The 21,749-nt window shown below is 35.4% G+C and overlaps 1 protein-coding gene across 5 annotated transcripts in view; it reads left to right on the forward strand.

Annotated features, from left to right (window-relative positions):
- NFATC1 (nuclear factor of activated T cells 1) overlaps positions 1-21,749 on the forward strand; it is a 222,778-nt gene that overhangs the window by 63,941 nt on the left and 137,088 nt on the right. For all 5 annotated transcript variants that reach the window (XM_074204099.1, XM_074204097.1, XM_074204095.1 and 2 more), the window contains exon 3: positions 1,422-1,581. In XM_074204099.1, the coding sequence (XP_074060200.1) occupies positions 1,422-1,581 (160 nt within the window). The remainder of the gene's footprint in view (positions 1-1,421; positions 1,582-21,749) is intronic.

Here is a 21,749-nt window from a genome sequence, read left to right on the forward strand (position 1 = left end):
CTTGTGGTGACCCAAGAGAATCTATTATTATAATAGCTAATATTTACATAAAGCATAAAAGTTTCAACTCTTTTTTAAAAAACCTTCCTTTATAAAGACTTGAAGATGAATGAGGAAGAAAGGAAAAATTAAACTAATTAAAGTGTAGCTGCAAAAAGTCAACCTCATACCCTCATTTTCTCCTTCCCCTCATCCCACCCCAAAATATGTGTGTCAGTGATAACTACTTTCATAGACACCACCCTCTTAGATTTTTGGGGAGATCAAAGTATGAGGTGATGTGCCATTCAACTTTTTGTTCTTCTACAAATCTAGATTTCAGGCTAATAGGATGTGGTGATGAAAGATTGTGTATGTTGGAATCAGGAAGGGATTTGAGATTGCATCATCTCCTTTGCATTTTTCATCTGTACAAATAAGATCATGTCTAATCCTTCTACAATGAAAGGATCTAGTAGAAAAATTTTGACATGATATTCAGAGGATTTTTTCCCCTAAAGGCATGTTGTTTTTTATGTAATTTAATTTTTTTAATAAAAGGAAAATAAAATCAGACTGTATCATTAGGAATTTGCTCATTAAATGTGTGTAACAGCTAAATGTGTATCTTGTTAATCCTGATCTGAGAACCACAAATTTTTAAACATTCTTTAAATTGTTATTCTTTATTCTTAATAATTCTTCTATTGAATCAGAATTTTAGGCCATTTGGTCCAGGGACTTTTAACCTCTTTTGCATCATAGAACCTCTTTGACAGCATGGTGAAATCTATGAACCTCTCCTCAGAATAATATATTTAAATAAATAAAATACATAGGAAAACAAAGGAAACCAATCATGTTGAATTATAGTTATCAAAAACTTTTTAAAAAAATTCTTGGACCCATGTTAAAAAGCCTTTAAATATAGCTCAGCATCCTAATTTTGCAGATAAGGAAACTAAAACCATAGAGATTAAGTCACCTATTTAGGGATATTGTGTTTATTATTGATAGAATCAGGATTATAACACAGACCTCCTGACTCTTAGCCCAAAGGTTGTACTTCTTTGGTTTTAAAACTGTCTGCATATCATTCTAGTATTGATTTTTATTTTGAGGTTAAATAATTGATGTACATCTAGTATCAAGAGAGGGAAACACTTTAAGATTGGATTTAGAAAATATTTCCATTTTATTTAAAAACTTTATAGAGATTGAGTCATTGACATCATGCATCATCCTAAAGTAGCCATTGACTTTTTACAAAGACTTTTAAATTACTTATGTCAGGACATTATCCTTATTGATGGAAATTTTTAATGTAAGATGGTGAAGGATGGACTGCTAATCTTGGCCCCCAAAGTAATAGATTCAGATGTTGTGGTTTGTGTTAATACACTAGTTGTTAATATTTAATGTTCTTTTGTCTTCCATTTCAGCCCATCTCTACCTGCCCTTGATTGGCAGTTACCATCACACTCAGGACCTTATGAACTTAGGATCGAAGTACAGCCCAAATCCCACCATAGAGCTCATTATGAGACTGAAGGAAGTCGAGGGGCTGTGAAGGCATCTGCAGGAGGACACCCTATTGTACAGGTATCAGTATTTTTTTTAAACAAAAAGGTTTGTTTATTCTGACATGTCATCTGAAGTTTATACTTTTTGGTATTCCATTTAATATCTTTGGAGAGAAAAACAAGTATGGTTCTTTCCTATTTTCTTTTCCTTCCTTTTCTTCCTTCTTCCTTTGCCTTCTTTTCCCTCTCTCCTTTCCTTTCTTCCATCTTTCCTTTCTTTAATACGTTAATTTTTAAAAGGTATCTTGGTGCTCAGATTTTCTCTTAATATGTTTAGCAGAGAATTAGAGTACCCTGTAATATTTCTCTCCAAGATCTTTATGGAGTACTGATAATTGTTGAGCTAAAGTTTATACCTATTAGAAACATGCTAATGTGGACACAGGCTTCTGTTTTTGCTAAGTAGGCAATGTTGGGAAGATAGATTGGTATCTGAGACAATGTGAGAAAGTCAGGCCCTGGGCTACTTGTCTTCTAGTTTTGTCTATCCCTATACATTTTCTATCATTCTTAGCTCATAGATCCCTTAGAAATCATAAGATGATAACATTGAAATCAGAAACCAGAAAAATCAAATCATTGACTCTAGAAGATGATGAATAACACAAGAAAAGGAAGAAAGATGCTTTTGACCACCCTGGGAATTCTTCTAACTTTCCAGATGGTGGCAGTATGGATCATTGAGGGAGAGTGGAGGAAGTGGTCCTTTCTTTTATTTTCATAGCTTCTTTCAATGGATTTGAGTGACTCCCAAGGTGCTGTTTACATTCTTAGTGGGTTTTAGGATAAGGGAAAAAAGGAGGAAAGAAAAGCAAAGTTAGCGTGAAAGATTTAAAAAAATTCAAATGAAAAGTCTTCATTGAGTAACTTTTAATGTCAGGATTATTATGAGAAAACTCCCAATACTTTGATCATATCTCATTTATTTTTTTAGCCATTGTCAAATTTTTTGCCCTATGCATCTAGGTGGCACAGTGAATACCATGTTGGCCCTGGAGTCAGGAAGACTCATCTTCCTGAATTCAAATCCGCATTAAGACACTAACTGTGTGACTCTAGGCATGTCACTTCACTTTATTTACCTCAGTATCCTCATCTAATAAAATTCATTGGCAAAGGAAATGAGAAATCACTCCAGTATCTTTACCAAGAAAAGTCTAAATAAGGTCTAGAACAGTTAGGAATGACTGAAATGATTGTACAAAAGCCGAATGTTATAGTAGTGAAAATCAAAGCTGGATCCAGTTCACTGATTTATCTTAGAGAACTTTGGAGCAGTCTCTTAAAGCTTACTGGATACCTGTTTTCTTATCTATAAAAAGAGGAGTATAGACTAGGTAATAGTTGAGATCATTTTTAGCTCTATGATTCTATGATCACATCCTAGTCTATAGACCATGGCCAGGCAGGTACCAAAAAATAAACCATAGTACCAAAGCTATCCTTACAGTTCTACATCAGCCTTATTTTTTTTTTTTTGGTTTTTGCAAGGCAGTGGGATTAAGTGACTTACCCAAGGTCACACAGCTAGGTAATTATTAAGTATCTGAGGTTGGATTTGAACTCAGGTCCTCCTGACTCCAGGGCCAGTGCTCTATCCACTGTATCACCTAGCTGCCTCTCATCAACCTTATATTTGAAACTATCCTCAATTTATAGCTGATAATCCATGGTTGTGTATATAACTGCATAAGCCTAGGATGGGATTGAGGCTGACAGTTTGACTGCTAACCTTGTCAGAATTTGTCTATATTTGCTCAGTCATTTTGATAACCCCTCTAATCAATTCACAAGAAATGTCTTCCTCAATTATTAAAGGACCTGTGCTTCTCACTTTTGCTAAAACAAAAAAGAATATCATGTTTTTGGGGAAAGTATTTATAGACCTAGCTAAAGTTATAGTTTATTGATGCATTGATCATCCAGAGACCGCTACCATATCTCTCATTTCTGATGTTAAATCTCTCCTCTCTTTCTTTTATGTTTTTATTTATTGATTCTAAAAACTTGGCTCTTATTGTCTAAAAAAGGTGAGGCCTGGATTTGGGAAACTGATATATTTGGCACAATTAAAGACTAGATATAAAAAGAAAAACCTGATGCTATGTGTCACATAATGATAATAATAAAAATAATAATAATATTGATGATAATGATAATTAGTTCTTATATAATATTTTAAGGTTTTCAAAACTCTTTATAAACATGATCTCATTTTATCTGAACAATCCTAGGGTGCCATTATCATCTACATCTAACAGATGATACTGTAGTGTAGGACACTAAACAGATAAAAGTCAAGTGACTTACCCAAGGACCCACAGGTAGTAAATATTGGAGGCCAGATCTGAACTCAGTTTTTAGCATAGTGTCTGGCACAGTGAATGCTTAATAAATAATTGACTGGCACTGGGTCCTGCACTCTGCCCATTATACAACCTATCAGCATCCATAAATATGCTTTTATATACACATACATATTATATATATATTTGGTCAAAGTGTTAAATATAGCTTTTTAATGTCAATAATTGATGTTTTCTGTGAGTTGATTATGTCCAGCTTTTTTTTGTCTCCTATTCCTACTTTTGTCTCACAAAGTGCATCTCTTGAAGAGTAAGAGGACTCATATCAACCTGTCTCTCTAATTTTCTTTTAAGTAAAAGAAATAGAATAAATCTCTTTAAATAAAAACTAGATAATCACTTGTTTAGAATGCTGTAAGGAGGATTCTTATGAACCCTGAATTACCCAACTTGGTGTGTGTGTGTGTGTGTGTGTGTGTGTGTGTGTGAGAGAGAGAGAGAGAGAGAGAGAGAGAGAGAGAGAGAGAGAGAGAGAGAGAGAGAGAGAGAGAGGGAGAGAGAGAGAGAGAGAAACATACACACATTCAAGCTTCATAAAGAGACTGGAAGGAGTGGGCAGTTTATTTTCCTCACTGCTTTGTGTATGAGAAATACCACATGGTCTTGTTATCATTCAGAATAATAAACATGGTCAAGTTAGTGAGCAAATTCTAAGTGAAGGGAGGAGCACAGAGGCAGCAGTCAGACATCAGAGGTCTATGTAAAAGGAGCCCATGGTTCCTGAGCCAAATTCTACCCTCAGATGAATGTCTGCAGCTCATGTTGACTTTAGTACTTTTCCTGCATACATCTAAGGGTAGAATTTGGCTCTTTTAATGGTGACTCAGTGTGGCATTTCCCCACCTCATAAACATTTAAAAAAATATGGTTTACTTTGCTTCAGGATTAGGACATTGAGGATGAGATCTCTGAGCACTAAGCCTCATTGGTAGAAAGAAGGGAGACATAATATCTACCTCCTGTTATTACTTTCTGTTTACAGAAAATTAAAAGTAAAAAAAATATCAATTCTTTAGGGGATTTGCTTTTCTCTTTCACAGATTTTACCTGATAAACTTTGAAAGTTTTTTATGTTAAGTCACTAACTTTCAAAGACTATATTAAAGAGGAGAATCTTTTCATCTGGTCTAGAGCTCCAGATTGTACAAAATACATACTCAGTTACCTTTCTTTTCTTTGCCCCCATCACAAAACTGGTCTCTTCAACCCTGTCATGTGGAAAATCATACAAGTTAAAAAGGGCCCTCAGTAAGGCTTACAGTATTTGTGTTATTCCATTGAGATAAATGGAGAGAGAGAGAGAGAGAGAGAGAGAGAGAGAGAGAGAGAGAGAGAGAGAGAGAGAGAGAGAGAGAGAGAAGGGAGGCCACAGAAATAAATGCTTGGTTTTCAATGCCAAAAAATCAGTGAAATGGAGTCTGAAGGAAGCATGTTGAAAAACTAAGCCCTTTAACTGAACATATGTGAATGATATTAAAGTGATATTTGTAGCCACACACTAGATGCCAATTAATACCTACTCAGGTCTCCACATGATGTGAGGAAATGTCGATGGAGACACATCAGTACACCAGGGCCAGTCTGACATTTCAAGTTTCCACCTTGCTAGGTGGAAAAAGTGGTGAAAATGCCAGCATTTTAGTTAGCCTAAATAACTAAAGACATTTCCCTCCCCTTTCCTGCTTTAGTTTTTAGTGAATGAAAGTGTGCTATTGCTGAGTGGAAAAGATAGTATACTGAGAAAGGAAAGAAGTCTGCTAAGGAGGAGAAATGAAAGTAAAGGCATGTTACTGTATTGAAATAGTGTTTTCAGTAAAAGCTGAGGATATAGATTTACTGTAGCTTTTCTGAGGGAAGTATAGAAACCACAAAGATTTCTTTCAAGAAATTATAAGTTCAGGCATCATTAGTCTCTTCACAATAGTTCCCCAAGGATATAGTGATTATCATGCTTCTTATGATGCAGTTTGGTGTTCAGTTGTTTTCCAGTCATGTTAAGTTCTTTTTGATCCCATTTGGGTATTTCTTGGTAGAGATAACTGGAATTTTGCTAGTTCCTTCTCTAGCTTATTTTACAGATGAGGAAACTGAGACAAAGGTGGTGATGTGACTTGCCTAAGGTTACACAGTTATTGTCTGAGTCCAGATTTGAACTCATGAAAATGAGTCTTCCAAACTCCAAGCCCAGTCTGCATTTTGATTCAGTAGAAGAATAAAGCCAAGGTCTCAGAGTCAAAGATCTTACCATCACGTCCTGGTTCTGTCACTTACTATGTGACTTTAAGTAATTTTGCTTCCTTGGATCTCAGTTATTGGATTTATATGGTTCCAGCTCTAAAACTTTTGGTCTATTGACTTTTGGAAGGTGAGTGACTTATTTAAAATCTCTGTGAGTTAATAGGACCCAGTACTTTATTTTAAGGAGTAACTTAAAATGAGTGGACTTTGATTATGGTCTTCCTTTAGTGAGGCTGTCTCCTTAAAGAATAATGCTCAGTGAAGATTAGTGTATTAACAAATACCCACTAAAATCTACCTTTGTGTTTTACTAGTTCCCTCTGTCTCTGATTAGGCTATATAGCATCCTATCAAATTCTAACTGGATGTAAGATGCGTGTTTATAGTTTAGCACCATAGAGGGGAAGAAGTAGAAAGGGAAGAAGGTTGAGTAGGAGAAAGATAGATCAGGATCCCTGTAGCTGTGCAGGGCAATTACCAGAGAATGAAGGAGACTAGAAGGTGTCCCAAAGTCTTCGTTTATACTCAGGGTGTTCCAAAAGTCTTAGTGCAGTTTTAATGTTTTAATTTCTCTCTCTTTCACATCCTCTGGTTGGTCTGTCTCCACATATGTATACATACATATATAATTACATATTGATTGTTGCTCAGTCATGTCCAACTTCATTTGACCTCATGGATGTTGTTTGTGAGGTTTTCTTGGCAAAGATACTGGAGTGGTTTACCAGTTCCTTCTCCAGTATGCTTCCATTTTACAAATGATGAAAGGCAAGTAGAGATTAAGTGATTTGCCCATAGTCACACAACTTATGAACCATCTTTTTCAAAAGTTTTATTTATTATTTTAAGGCAATGGGATTAAGTGACTTACCCAAGGTCACACAGTTAGGAAATTATTAAGTGTCTGAGGTTAGATTTGAACTCAGGTCTTCCTGACTACAAGCCTGGTGCTCTATCCACTGTGCCACCTAGCTGCCCCATGAGCCATCTTCTGAATGTCAGACCTAGAGTCAAGAATTCAAATCTAGCCTCAAACACTTACCAGCTGCATGATCCTGGACAAGACAATCTATTTCAGTTCTAGTTTCTTCATATGCAAATAGGAAAAATAATATCAGCTATCTCCTAGAGCTATTGGGAGAATAAAATGAGGTAATATTTATAAAGTGTTTTGAAAACACTTTGGAAGCATGATACAAATACTAGCTATCAATTTACAATGATTTCTCAACAAACTCAATTTGGTATTCTCCTTTCATGCTCAACATAAGTTTAGTGTGCACACAAAAATCCACTCTCAGTACCTCCTGGGTGTGTGAGTGAGGTCTGGATGGACCCTGGATGATGTACATGAGGCTGTAACCATGCAGATCAAGGGACTGGAACCACAGAGTCTGGAACAACCGAAGTGCTCACAAAAAAAATTGACTAAAAAAAAAAACCTTTAACCTTTTCTTGGTGAAATGATTTAAGAGGCACTGTGGTAACGAAGAAAGAATCCTCTCATTGAGGGTCAGAGGATTGGAGTTCAAAACCTGTCTTTGTCATTTGCATGTGTGACCATAGGTAAATTGTTCATCCTCTCTGGCCCTCAAATAGAAATGTACTAGAGGTTTCTCTGATTTGGGCACAAGACTGATTGTTCTTGTGTTGATGCTATTGGACTTTGTACTGATACTTCTACTTCAAGTGGTGAGCTAAGTTTTCCTTCATTTCCTTTAGTGTAGAAGAGATGTAGTTATCAGGGAGACAGCTACAGCACCTTAATTATAAAGAGGATTGACAATAACTGAATAGTCCCCTGCATGAATGAGAGCTGTTTGATCATTTTAACTGAGCTTGTTGACAGAAGAACCATTAGGGAAATCAAACTGGTTTCTGTTGGGGTGGAGAGAGAAGGAGGGTGACAGGGAGGACTCTGCACTCTTTTACACTCATACCTGTATATGCAGGTACCCTACTGTGACCTTGATCAGCATGCCACTTAAAACTATCACAAATGTCACCACTCCTGGGTCTAAGGAACCATGTCAATCAAACTTGGTGCATTCCAACAACTTAGTTGCATGAAAAAAAATAGTAGTTTTCAAGGAATATATGGTATTTCAGGGTCATATTCAGCCTCTGGCATGGTTGACTTTAAACCTTTCCTATGGAGTCTATATAGTTTCTGAATCAAAATCAGGTCATGTGATTTGACCAAGCATATTTTATTTTGCAAGGAAAAAGTACATTTTCTTTTCTTGAAATTGGGACTCTAGGAAAGGTAACCATGTTCATTTTTAGAGCTAGGTTATTCTTCTTGGAGTAGGAGTTGGAGAAGAGGATCTTTAAATTGGAATACTGGATGAGGAATCTAAAGACTGGCTTTCATAGCTTGATTCTATCACAAGTTGTCTGAACTTGGAAAAGTAACAACCACTTCCTGAGACTCAGTTTTCTTATCTATAAAACTGGGAGAATAATATCTGTTGTACCTTTATCTTTGGCTTGTTGATGCAATCAAATTTGTACCCCACTTTGCCAACTTTAAAGTGATATATATATATATATATATGTATATATATATATATATGTCAGTTAATAGTATTATTACCTGCCTCACCAAGCTAAGATAATACATTCAAAGTATGTTCTAATTAAAATGCACTTAAAATATCACTAATCATTCTTATAGCATAAGAATAAAAAATAAAAATGACCCTAGGCCACTTGTAGAATTTTTAATGGGAGTAGAACTTCTATCTCAGTTCCTGAGGATCTTGATTAAATTTAAACTTCAGAAGTTTAGTTCTAATCTGCCTATCTCCCCCTCTGCTCCTTTTTGAATACTCTGAGCCTATATATGTATTTGGAGTAGTAATTCTCAAACTTTTCATCCTCATAATTCCTGTAAACTTAATTATAACCCCTCTGTCTCCCTAGCAAATCATACTCTGATTCTTTCTTAATAAGGCACATGGCATTGATTAAGGGTGACCAAGAGAAAGTGCAGGGAAAGGAATTTAGAAATATATATATATATATACATATATATATAATATGCACACACATATAGACACATATGTGTATCTGTGTTTGCATCTACAGTTCTTTAATACATTTTTAATACATTTCTTAGTTTGAGAAACAAAAAAAATTGGAGGTGGGGATACTGACTTATATTTTCTTTCTTACTATCTCTTAGTAAATAGTATTGCTTAACACAGAACAATTATTTCTTGCCCTTGATTCCATAGTGATACATATAATAAAATTGTTTGCTTTTCTGTGATCCAAGTATCATATGTACTGAATGAAATAGAATCAACAATATAAAGGAATGTATACATGTGGAACATTTGCAGTTATGCTTTTAAAAATGGAGCATTTGTCAAAAATTGTTACTTTTTCAGAAATAGAAATAACTATCCTTAAAATGGTTTTAAATAAAGATTACAACACGACAAAGGAAGCAGAAACATCATCTATTGTCTAAGTGAACTAAATGGAAAATATTCTTAAAGATGAAGGAAAATTCAAGTTTCTTTGTAAGCAAAATTATTTATTTGTGAGTAATGTAAAGCATATCCTATGATATATGTGGCTAAATGAATTATGCATATGAAACTGAGGTAAGAAAGAAAGAATAGAGGTTTTTAAAGTTTAATTTTCAAGATAGTGGACTAGAGGGTTGGCTAAAAATAGACCTTACATGTAATTATAAAACACAAAAATAGAAAACTCCCTGTCTTTGGCGTAACTCAATAACCACAAAGTTTTATTCCTGTGTTGAGTTATTTTAGCATATCCTTTAACACCAGTGCCCTAACTTTATCCTGACTTCTCAAAAACATTACTGTAACATTAGACTGCAAAAAGAGGAGACCACAGATTAACTTGATAACGACATGAGCAACTCCCTGTAGCCAGCAATATTACAACTAGCTGATGAGAATTGGAGGCGGCCAGGGGAAGCAATGGATAAGTTTGCTGGACCTGGAATCCTTATCTTCCTGAGTTCAAATCTGATTTCAGACCCTTATTAGTTGTGTGATGCTGGAAAGTTACTTTACCTGTTTGCCTCAGTCTCCTCATATGTAAAATGAGCTGGAGAAGGAAATGATAAACTGTTTCAGTATCTTTGCCAAGAAAACCCTAAATGTGGCCACAAAGAGTTCAACAAAACTGAAAAATGACTGAACAACAAGATGAGAATTGTACTGCCTATTTTTCAAAGTGGTGAGTCTTTAACCACTGGAATGACAACTCTATATAAGAATAATGAATGAAGTCATTCATACTCCTATGTGGCACATACCCAGACCTTTCTTATGTAAATTGATTATTTCCCTTCTTATAGCTATTCAATTATATTTGTCATTCATGTCGATAATTATCCCCCCAAAAAAGAAACGAATGAAAAGTCTCTGGACCATCTAGTCCTTCAGCATGAAATTTAAATACCTATTCAGAAAGAAACTTATTTGAAGGTGGAAACTTTTCTTATAAATATAGTGTTGCAGTGGATAGAGTGTCAGGTCTAAAGTCAGGAAGACCTGAGTTCAAATCCAGTCTCAGACACTTACTAGCTGTGTGACCTGGGGCAAGTCATTTAACCTTTGCTTGCTTCAGTATTTTCATATGCTATTCTCAATAGCACCTACCTCACAGAGTTGTTATGAGGACCAAATGAGATCATAATGTAAGGAAGGCTCTTAGAGCATTGCCTGGCACATGGTATGTGCAATATAAATGTTAACTATTATAATTAATCTATTATTACTCACTTTTCAAATGTCAGTCTAGCAAACAGATATGAACCCAACATCTGATTTTTCTTTTTTCTTATGATCACAAGATAGTAAATAATAGAGCTTGAAGATATCTTAAACATTCTCTAGCCCAACCTAATTGTTTTGCTAACAAGGACCAGAGAGATAGCATAACTTGCTTAAGGATACATGGCTAATTAGTTAAAGATCTGAGAGCAGAACCCAGGTCTCCTGAGTCTCAGTGCTTTCTGCTGTGTTTGTGTTTGTCTTTTTGTGTGTGTGTGTGTGTGTGTGTGTGTGTGTGTGTGTGTGTGCATGCGCACACTGTTTCTTGGTGAATGGGAGTGGTGTGGAAGAAGGAGGAGGATGGAAGTGTGTTTCACTCAATGTTCTCTGGGATTTTCATTGGTTTTTTAGTTACTCAGAGTTGATTGTTTTGTTCTTTCTTTGTATCTGAGGAACTTAACACAGTACCTAGGACATAGTAAGTGTTGAATAAATCCTTATTTACTGATTCCTTTAAGGATCATTTAATTTATTTTCTTTTTGGTCATCATTGTGTACTTGGTTTTGGTTATTTTGTACTTGGTTATGGTTATTTCATTCTGTAACCTTTCATATATATATATATGTATATATATATATATATTTCTTTTCATTTTTCAGAATTTCTCACATTAATCCATTCTTACTGCACAATAATATTCTGTGCCATTCAAATACCATAAGTTTTTCAGCTATTCCCAAATTAATGGGTACCAATTTTGTTTCCAATTCTGTGTGATTAGCTCTATTCTTAATGAAATTATTATCTTCCTTTGCAACTTCTTTCACCACCACCCTCATCCCTGAAGTGTTAATCATCAAACCATCCTTTCATACAGATGGAAATGCCATCCTCTCATGTTGGAGAATATAAAGAACTGGCAAACACCTGCTAGTTGGGTTGCAGTTCATCATTAAACCACTCAACAACCCAGACTGTGAACCCTATTTTATAGCCTCATTTTAAGACGGCCATACTTTAAAATTTACATGTTTTTCACACTTCTTACTTCCAAAATTAAAGATTGTATGAAAGAAACAAGAGGATGATAAAACAGAAAAGTAAAATGATCCATCAGTTGTCTGTGGCAGCTATCAAAATAAAATACAAGGAGATCATAGAAAGTTTATTGTAAAAGCTACTTGGGACAAGGTTGGGTTTTTTAATTTTAATTTCATTGGGCTGTTGTCTGTTAGTGCTTAGATGAAATATGGTGACCTAATTTGTCAGTCAATCCATCAATCAGCAAATATTAAATGCCTACTTTGTGCTAAATGCTGGGAATACAAAGACAAAAAGATAAGCTATTTTAGAATTAAATGTGTCTTAATCCAGTGGTTCTTAATCTTTTTTTGAGTCATGGACCCTTTGGTAATCTGGACTTCTTTCCAGAAAAATGTTTCTAAATGCATAAAATAAAATATATTAAAAAAGGAAACATTTACTTATCTCTTTCCATACATATCTATATAATTGATATATCTATATAATCTTTATATCTTGATATGATCTATAGATATTTATAGACAGACAGATAGATCGATAGATAGTAAGTTTATGGACTTTGAAATAAGAACTCCTGCCTTAGTAGATTCTTTCCCTAAAAAGTGTCTTCTAGAACTTAGGATGCCCATGACAATTTTTGATCTTTTGAGGACATCTTCTGTTCAGCTTCACTTTAGAAAGGAGAATAGAATAAAGTTATACCACAACAGTTTCCCAGGAGATAGTAACATGGTACAAAGATCAGTTTGGGGTCCTTTATCTTCTCAAATAATTATCATTTAACTAGACTATTTTTTCCTTCACTATTTTAAAGTCGATTTTATGTTGCATAATGAAATTCAATGAAAAGGAAGTGGATTTAATTTACCTTAAAAACACAATTTACACTATTATTTGTAGAGCATAAATCAAGTAAGGTTAAATTTGTTCTTGGATCTAGGGATGGGTGGATTTTTTCAAATGAGTAATTGGGGATTTTTTTTAAATGAGGCAATCATTCTAAATAGATCTTTGCTGTGGTTTACCTGCCTTATAATTAAAACAATGGTTTCTAGAAATCCTCTCTTGAATCATCTTGCCCCAAATTTTGGTTCTTCTATAATGTCACTTAGTATGCTACCTTCCTAGCTGTCTGTCCATTTGTCAGATTCATTTTCCAGCTATCTGGCTCTCTGGATGGTTAGATGAACTATCTCACTGACTTATCTTCTATCTTTCTCCAGTCTCCAATTATATATTCTATTTGGTTGGTAGTAGACATGAAGAGTTTTAGCCCTACCCCATCCATACTTATTATGTGATTCCAGTTTAAGACATACTTTTAAAAAGATAATATTTATAAATAATTTGTCATTTGTGCTTTTTCTTTTAGGCTTTTGCAAGGCAAATGGGGTTAAGTGGCTTGCCACACAGCTAGGTAATTATTGTGTCTGAGGCAGGATCTGAACTCAGGTACTCCTGACTCCGGAGCCGGTGCTCTATCCACTGTACCACCTAGGCACCCCTCATTTGTGCATTATTAATGCTATCATTGTCTCTGATCTCTGATGAAAGTTTCTATTCATGATATTTTTCTGAGCACCGTAGGATATTTTGATTTATGATAACTCTGTACATTGAGCATGTAATATCTTTGCCCTAACTGAAAACTCATGGTCATAGGAGATCATTTTAGGTTGTCTTTATTTTCTCATTCAACTATTTGCTCACTATTGCAGGTCACCTTCTGATAGTTTCTCTGTCTATTTAGAGTAAAGCACTGTGGGTGGAGAAAAATCTTCAGTTTGCTGCTTGATTTAATTTTTTTCCTCCTTTTTATCAATAAATAATGGGTATGATCAAAGATTTTGTGACTGTTCTTTTCCTTTCCTCTACATAAAGGAAAGGGAAAGAGAATATTCTATCAAGTCATTACTGTAGAGGATATTTTTAAAATACCTTTTTTGACTTTTTAATATTAGGGAGGGTTTGGCTTACCTCAGCAATTCCATTCTAATTCCAGAATTATAGAGTTGGTAAATTGGGCAACCAATATTTACCAAATACTTACTATCCATTAAGTACTGCAAATACAAAGAAAACCCTGCAAAAATGTCCCTATCCTCAAATGGGCCTCCAATTCCAGAGACTGGAGAGACAGAATGCTAAAGGAGATAGCCCTCTGAGTTGAGTCAGGAGGACTGGTTTCAAATGTAATCTTAAACATAGTTTTAGCTGGGTGATCTTATGTAAAATGGGGATAATAATCATTGGGTTGTTGTAGCTATGAGTTATCATTAACATTTCTATTTTTCTGTTATGATTTGTTATTAACATTTTTATCTTACTGTTGCTCCTTTGTTTCTTACATCTTTAAATTTTTTTTAAATTATGAACTTGACAAGCATCAGTGAATGTATTTCAAAATAGTAAGAACAGAAGCAAAAATTATTTTCCATCTTAATCTTTTAGTCCTTACTTTTGACAAAGATCATGTGTTTTGGTCTTTCTTACTCTCTGAGCTGACATTTTTTGATATTTGTATTACTTTTCTCTGCCTTATTATATTTCATTGTCATGTTACTTTGACCATTTTAATAAGGCTTTTATTTGTGATAACTGGAGAACATGATAAATACAAAAGCATGCTCCATGAAGAATCAGGAAATATTTAGAGATGGAAGGTAAGTGAGAAAGAAAGCTTAAAGTCATTTTGGTGAAGGGAGACACAAAAACTGTGTTGAAGTTAAATGAGGCATTCCAATGGAGCATCACAGTTTAGATTGAACTAATTTTCGGTGAACTTAGAAGTTGATATATATGTCCCTTTGATATTTGCCTTTCATTTAAATACCACATTTAAAATCTGCTTAGTCAGTTTTGAATTATGCAAATGTGAGGGAATATAAAAGTGGGATAGTCACTATTTATTTTTTTAATATTCATCCATAAAAAGAAGAAATTATGGATATTTATCCTGGAAAAAGAAAGGCTCTAGGGGGATAGGGTAGTAGACTTCCTTCATATGAAGTGGTGTCACATGTTTGTGGTATCAGATTTGTATGTTTGATCCCAGAAGAGAGCAAAACTAGGAGCAGTAAATTGTGAAGAGGCTATTTTATTTAGACTTGATGTGAGGAAAAACTTTCAACAACTAAGGCTGTTCAAAAATGGATTGGACTGCCTGAAGAAGTGGTGGTATTCCCAATCTGGAAGATCTTCAAGCAGCTGCCAGCCACACATTTGTCAGGTACCTAGTGAAGATGCCTTTTGCATGTGATTTATATAAGGCAGTCCATTGAGATACCTTTCAACTCAAATTCATCAGTTTGGTGACTAATAGGCTACTCTTTTTGGACACATTATAGATTCACAGAACATTAGAACTGGAAATGAGTCTTGAGGTGACCTAGTCTAGACTTAGAATTTTTAAGAGTAGCAAACATCTTCTCAGAAAGATAGACTGACACAGCTTATTCAATGGTAGAATGGAGTCTACGACTATCCTTTCCTATTGTGAAGTTAGGGCAATGGTCTAGAATGATCTGGAAAATCTGAATAAATTTTTTTTGTTCTCTTTTCATACTATAGAAGAAGTCTGAATTTTTTTCTTTTTTATGGGGTGTTTACAGTGCTTTATTGTAAAATTTGGTTTAAGTATTTAGTCAGAGGATATATATATATATATATGTATATATATATATATATATATTTATATCTGAGTTTCTAAATTCTTTCTGTATCATCTTCTGGCCTTCACATGTTTTCTGTGTCTTCCCCCAAATTCCCAATTTATTTCTTATGCCAAACTACAATTTATTGAAACCAGTATAGGTAAAATTGTGATGTGGAAGGGATAAATGTAGAACCCAGTTTTTCCAGCTGCTGGTTCAACACTCTCTTCCTTTTTTCACTCTGGATAGTCTGATGACAATTCCTCAAATGACAAAGAAATAGTAGGGTTAGCTACTTTCCATAAGAATTCTTTGATACCATTTCTAAGAAATTGTCTCTACATTTCCAAAGTTTCATTTACAACAGAATGGAAGCAGGTGGTTTTCAGGTCCAAAGGCAACCCAAACAAAATCTCCTTTTTGTTGGCAGCTCCAAAAAAGGATTCTGACCAATTTATATTCTACTGCTTTAAGTTATAACTTTAAAACATCAGAGAGGATTTTTCTCCCTATCCAGATTAACACTGAAACACTTGCCTAGCCAACCTCTCCTACCGGGCACCTGGATAAACACTGCAGTCATTACCAATGTCATTATTTTTCAATAATAGAGAGAGATCTTTTTATTTCTACCTTTCTGATTCTGAGGGGCACAGTAGTGCCTATGAAGGACAGAAAAGTGTTCTACACTCATCTTCCCCTTTACCTTCAGTCTGGGCCTACAAAAGCTGTTGGTTAATGCAATTTCCTAAGCAGCTGTGCTAATGAAACAGTCAAGATGACATCAATCAGACACTCTGGAAAAATATTGTGGACTATTTATTCCTTCTCCATCCAGTTTCTTTTCCCACTCCTTGATGTGACTTTATTTGGAGACTGTTCTCCTGGATTTCCATATTGAATGACTTCTTTATAGCATTGCAAAGGAGCAGAATTTTAACATGAGTCTTGAGTGTAATATTTGCCAAGCATCAATATCACATGCAAGTCAACATCCAGAGAATAGAATGATTAGTAACCTGGACTCAAATTTAATCATAGGACTAAAATAAAGTGAATTCTACCACAATTTCATAGTAAGTTCTTTAAAATATTTAAATAAGATATCATCAGCAAACCCCCTCACAGTTACATTGCAAAGTTGATCCTGCCTCTAATTTAAGAAATTTTAATATGCATGGGGGAAAGTGATTAGTTTACACAGAGATTTGGCAGTGGAGATGGCATTAGAATTGAAAACTCAAATTCTGACAAAGTGATAATGTGGGTAAACCAATAATCCTACTTTTGGCATAAGGATAAGGGGTAGATCAGAAAGCTTAGATTGCCCTTTTGTGGAATATATAAGTTTGTACCACTAGAATAATTTATATGGCAGCCGTCAAAGGTGGCTCTGTACACGTTACTTGCATGTGCCAAATTCGACAGTGCCTCATCAGACCTCTGTTTGCAGAAGGTTCCAGAGCTTACCTTTCTTTCATGACTCTATAATGAACATTTTTACTAGCCTATGAGAAATTAGAGAGCCTTAGAACAAGGTATTGTGCACATTGGGAAATAACTCTTTTTTTTTCAAACTCTTAAATCTGACATTTTAAATAGTGCTGTCATTACTGTTCCTTTTTCATTTTGTGTAGTGCCTTTTCTCCAAGGAACCAAATAGAGTTTGCAAAGTTTTAAATAATGTAAGAAATAATTTTGTCAGCAGTATTTTAATACTGTAGACAAATAACAGGATTTTATATATTTATTTAACATCAAATGAGGTGGATTATTTTACCCACTGATTTCTTCTCATTTTTCTTAAGTGATTTGCTACAAATGGATATCGTATCTCTTTCTATTTTGGAATGCTTCCTTAGAAAGGATTATTAAACTGGAATGAAAGCCAGTTAAATAGTTATTACTGAAATAAATTATTATTTGATGGCAAAACTACTTAGTTACAATTAGAAGTCATCCATTTGAGAGTCACAAAAAACCAGGAACTCTGCTCCAGACCTGTCAGATTACTGCGTATTGACATGTACCCAAGAGTTGAAATGAAACACGGTTAAAATTAAAATGCAGGCCTAACCAAAAGCCAGATGCTCCATTATAGGCTTGCTTGCTTACCTGCCAAATACTGGGTAACCTGCATGAGGCAAGTAATTAATTTTTTATAAGTCTGCCTTGGTAACTAGACATCTGTCCTCTATTCTTAAAGCAATATTTCAAGGCAAATGATTGTTTCCTCCCCTGCACTTCCAATTACATAAAACCTAAAGAATTTTCATAATTTTATACATGCTCTATCTCCACCTCTGCACATGGAACTGAATAGAATATACATTGTTCCTGTCTGTACTGAATTTAACTTTGGTCTGTTCCCTCTAAGACCAAATTTAAAGTCTAGGATCAGATTACTCAATCGCTCCCTCTAAATATGTTGTCGAGTTTTATGTCTAGTGTGGATTTATCATTTATTTTTCTCCCTAAAGAGAACCCTGACAGGCCTCTTTTGAATAGCAAAGAGAGAAGGTCCATTGTGCTAGAAAGGAATTCAAATGGCCAGCTTTGGTTTTGACAGTGTTACAAAATGAAAGAAAGCATCCCATCATGTGAATGTTTAAAATAATAATCCAGAAAGAAGTACATAATTTGGAGGAGATTTGGAGATTGGAGGAGGGAAAGAGAATTGTATGGTACTCTACTCACTCATGGTAAAGGAGTATTGGTTGCAGACAGGTATATAAAAAAAGATTTCAAACACCTGTTAGAGTGTTTCACTGTTAAGTAAAACTTAAGGAAATGCAGCTTTGGGTTTCCACACAGACAGTATATACATTGGGGAATAAAAGTCAAAGGATAGGTTACAAGTGGAAACCCACTCAAGGCAATAAATAGCTCATAAAGGGACAGCATGGTCAGACTCCAAAAATCTTAAGAGGTTAAGCTGTTCCAGTTTCTGAGTTCAAGGTTAAAGAACTCTGAGATTCTGAGTTTACTTATATAGATAGTCTACTAATTAATATCCCAAATAATTCCCACCTCCTCTTTATTTTTATACATTTTGTCTAAGCATGATATAGTATGGTAAAGAGAAGGTTGGGATAGAAGTGAAAAAGATTATAGCTTGAGTTCTTACTCTGCCTCTGACTACATATGACTTTGAGAGAGTTGCCTCATCTTTCTGGACCTCAGGTTTCCCTAACTAAATAATGAGATATTCTCTACTCATCACAATATGGTCACAGGACCATAGTAGGACTGCAAGAGACTTAAAGATAGATGAAGTGACTTGGTCATAGTCACAGGAAACAACAGGCAGGATATTAACACAGGTGTCTGGATTCTCAAGGGCTATGACAATAGAGCAAAGTCTCTGGCAGATCTTGCCAGGCTGGAAGAGCTACTATTACAGTCCTAGCTCCAGATTGTATGTCTGTTGTTTGAGGACTAACCCTGCTAGGTTGGAGGAGGCTCATCACCAGGCTGGTCACAGGATGAAGAATTTTTTTGACTCTAAGAACTCTTGAAGGCTCTCTGCAGTTATTATAGTGTGGTTAACTGCATTGAAGAGAGTACTCATGGTGATGAAATGACAGAGCCTCAGAGTTTTGACTTATTAAATGAGAGGGTTGCATTAGAGCAGGAGTGTCTGAATGGAATCCTGTGATTAGAATAGGGTTTAAAATTTTTTATAGCTATATTTTAATACATTTGGTTTCCTTTGTAATCCTATACATGTTATTTTATGCATTTAATAACATGATTCTGAGAAAGGGTTCTTAGGTTTCACTAGACTGCCAGGGTAGAAGATCTAGAACACAAAAAATTAAGAAGTTCTAAACTAGAGTATCTCTGGGGCAGCTAGGTGCATAGTGTATAGATCATTGGGTCTGAAGTCAGAAAGACTTGAGTTCAAATGTGACCTCAGACACTTAGCTGTTTGACCTTGGGCAAGTCACTTAACCCTGTTTGCCTTAGTTCCTCATTTGTAAAATGAGCAGGGGAGATGAAAATGGCAAACCAGTCCTGTATCTTTGCCAAGGAAAACCCCCAATGGGTCAAAAGTTGTCACTGACTGAAACAACTGAAAAACAACAATGTATTTCTAAGGTCTGGGTCTTCAGTGATGTGGTAGTCTATAAAACTGTTCAGTTATGGAAGAGGAGGGAAAAAAAAAACCTTTATGAAACAAGCCCATTCTCCCCTTTTTAAGGACAAGAATAAAGAATATACCTAAAGAAAATGCCTACTTGCAGGGGAAACTTGAAGAAGTCTCAGTGTAGCAAAAACAGGGGGAAAAGAGAGGAAAATAACAATGAAAGCGTGTACCATTCATTTTACCCTAGAATTTCAGTTTGCCTAATATAAGTATTTTATCTTTTGTAAGATCAACACAGAAAAATTAATGCTTGATTGTCTGAAGATGGCAGTCATTGAGAGTAATCGGTATAAACATAACTCCCTGAATATGAGTGCTTATTGGATTATTTTACAACATACTCATGAATGCTCTTGTTTTAAATATCCTTGACCGTTTTTGTCAATTTACAATTTGTTTAAATCCCCCTCATATCTACCCTCATGTAGGATTAAAGCCATGTAGGATTTCTCACCTTAGATCTGTGATATGGCCTGAAAGTAATGTGCCCTTCTACTTTGTTCTGCAGTTTTGTGTGGAAGGATCAACAGGAAGTGCCCTAAAGGTCTACTGGGGGGAAGAGCTTCTTCAGTGACCATTGATTAATAATTGTTGCTACTGATTCATTTCAATTGTGTCTGACTCTTAGTGACCCCATTAGGGGTTTTCTTGGCAAAGATACTGGAATGGTTTGCCATTTTCTTCTGAAACAGCAACAACAAAAAACAGGGTGTAGAGACTTGCCCAGGGTCACACAGTAAATAAATGTCTGAGGAAATCTTTCTGACTCCAGGCCAGCACTTTATCCACTGTGCCACCCAGCTGCATCAGGTGATTGCTGAAATTTATATATTTATATATATGTATGTACATATATGTGTATATATATATTTTATAGTTTATGTATATAAACTTAGTGCCAGATACCGTGTTAAACTCTTTCCAAATATTAATTTATTTAATCCTCACCACAATCCTGGGAGGTAGGGGTTGTTATCTCCATCTTACAGATAAAGAAATTTGCTTAGGGAACAGTAAGTGTCTGAGTCAGATCTGAACTCAAGTCTTATTGACTCCATGGGAGACTATCTTTTTTGCCAACCAACTTCTCATTAGCCTAGACTCTACAGCAGGGTTTCAGTGTATGTTATGGATGACTTTGACAGTCTGATGAAGCTGAAGGACTCTTCTTCATAATATTTTAAAACATAAAAAATACATAGAATTGCACAGTAATATATTCAAATGTAGTCATCAAAATACATAATAAAAAATTCAAGCATTCCTTGAAATATATTCAGAAACTTATTGGGGGGAAAGGTCTATGGACCCCAAGGTAAGAATCTGTCTATTTGGGTTGTAACAGTATTAAAAGAGAAACCCTGAGATCTGCAGACCATAATGAACCACTAAGGCAACAGACTGGATTTGTCCCCACAGCTGTAGCTCTTCTCCTTGAAAGGACAACACTGGTCTCTTGTTTGTGGCATATAGGCCCTTTGGTTTGTTCTAGCACAGATGCCCAGAGCCGTGGGCATCAGTATTCCAGAGGGCGATGCACACAGTCATCCTTTTGATAGCAAGTAAGGGGGTGGGCATCACTTCGGCATCATTAACAGTGCCCAGTTTTAGCCTGTCCATCTTATCCAGAAGAATAGGACAGCTGCTAACCCCATGGAATTTCCTTAAGTAGAGTCTGACTTGGCATTGTATAATGAATCTCTACTCATAAGCTGAGTAGGTGGCTTCCTTTCTGTGGTTTCAAAGACATTGAAAAACCTACTTACCCTCCATTATCATCCCTATTAGCCTGGGATGACTTAGTCCTCTTCCCATTCAGCTTAGCCTGAAATGACTGACTCTTGAGCCAGTAGTGAGCTAGACAATAAAGGTGAGGGGTGGGGTCATTTCTAGAAGGCCACTGTAAGAATCTATGCATGTTAGTTATCTTGGGAAGTCTTTTAGGTGTCTCTCAGTAGCATATTCACTTGGTTTA

Source organism: Macrotis lagotis, chromosome X (genome assembly GCF_037893015.1).
Source record: "Macrotis lagotis isolate mMagLag1 chromosome X, bilby.v1.9.chrom.fasta, whole genome shotgun sequence".
Classification (NCBI taxonomy): domain Eukaryota; kingdom Metazoa; phylum Chordata; class Mammalia; order Peramelemorphia; family Peramelidae; genus Macrotis; species Macrotis lagotis.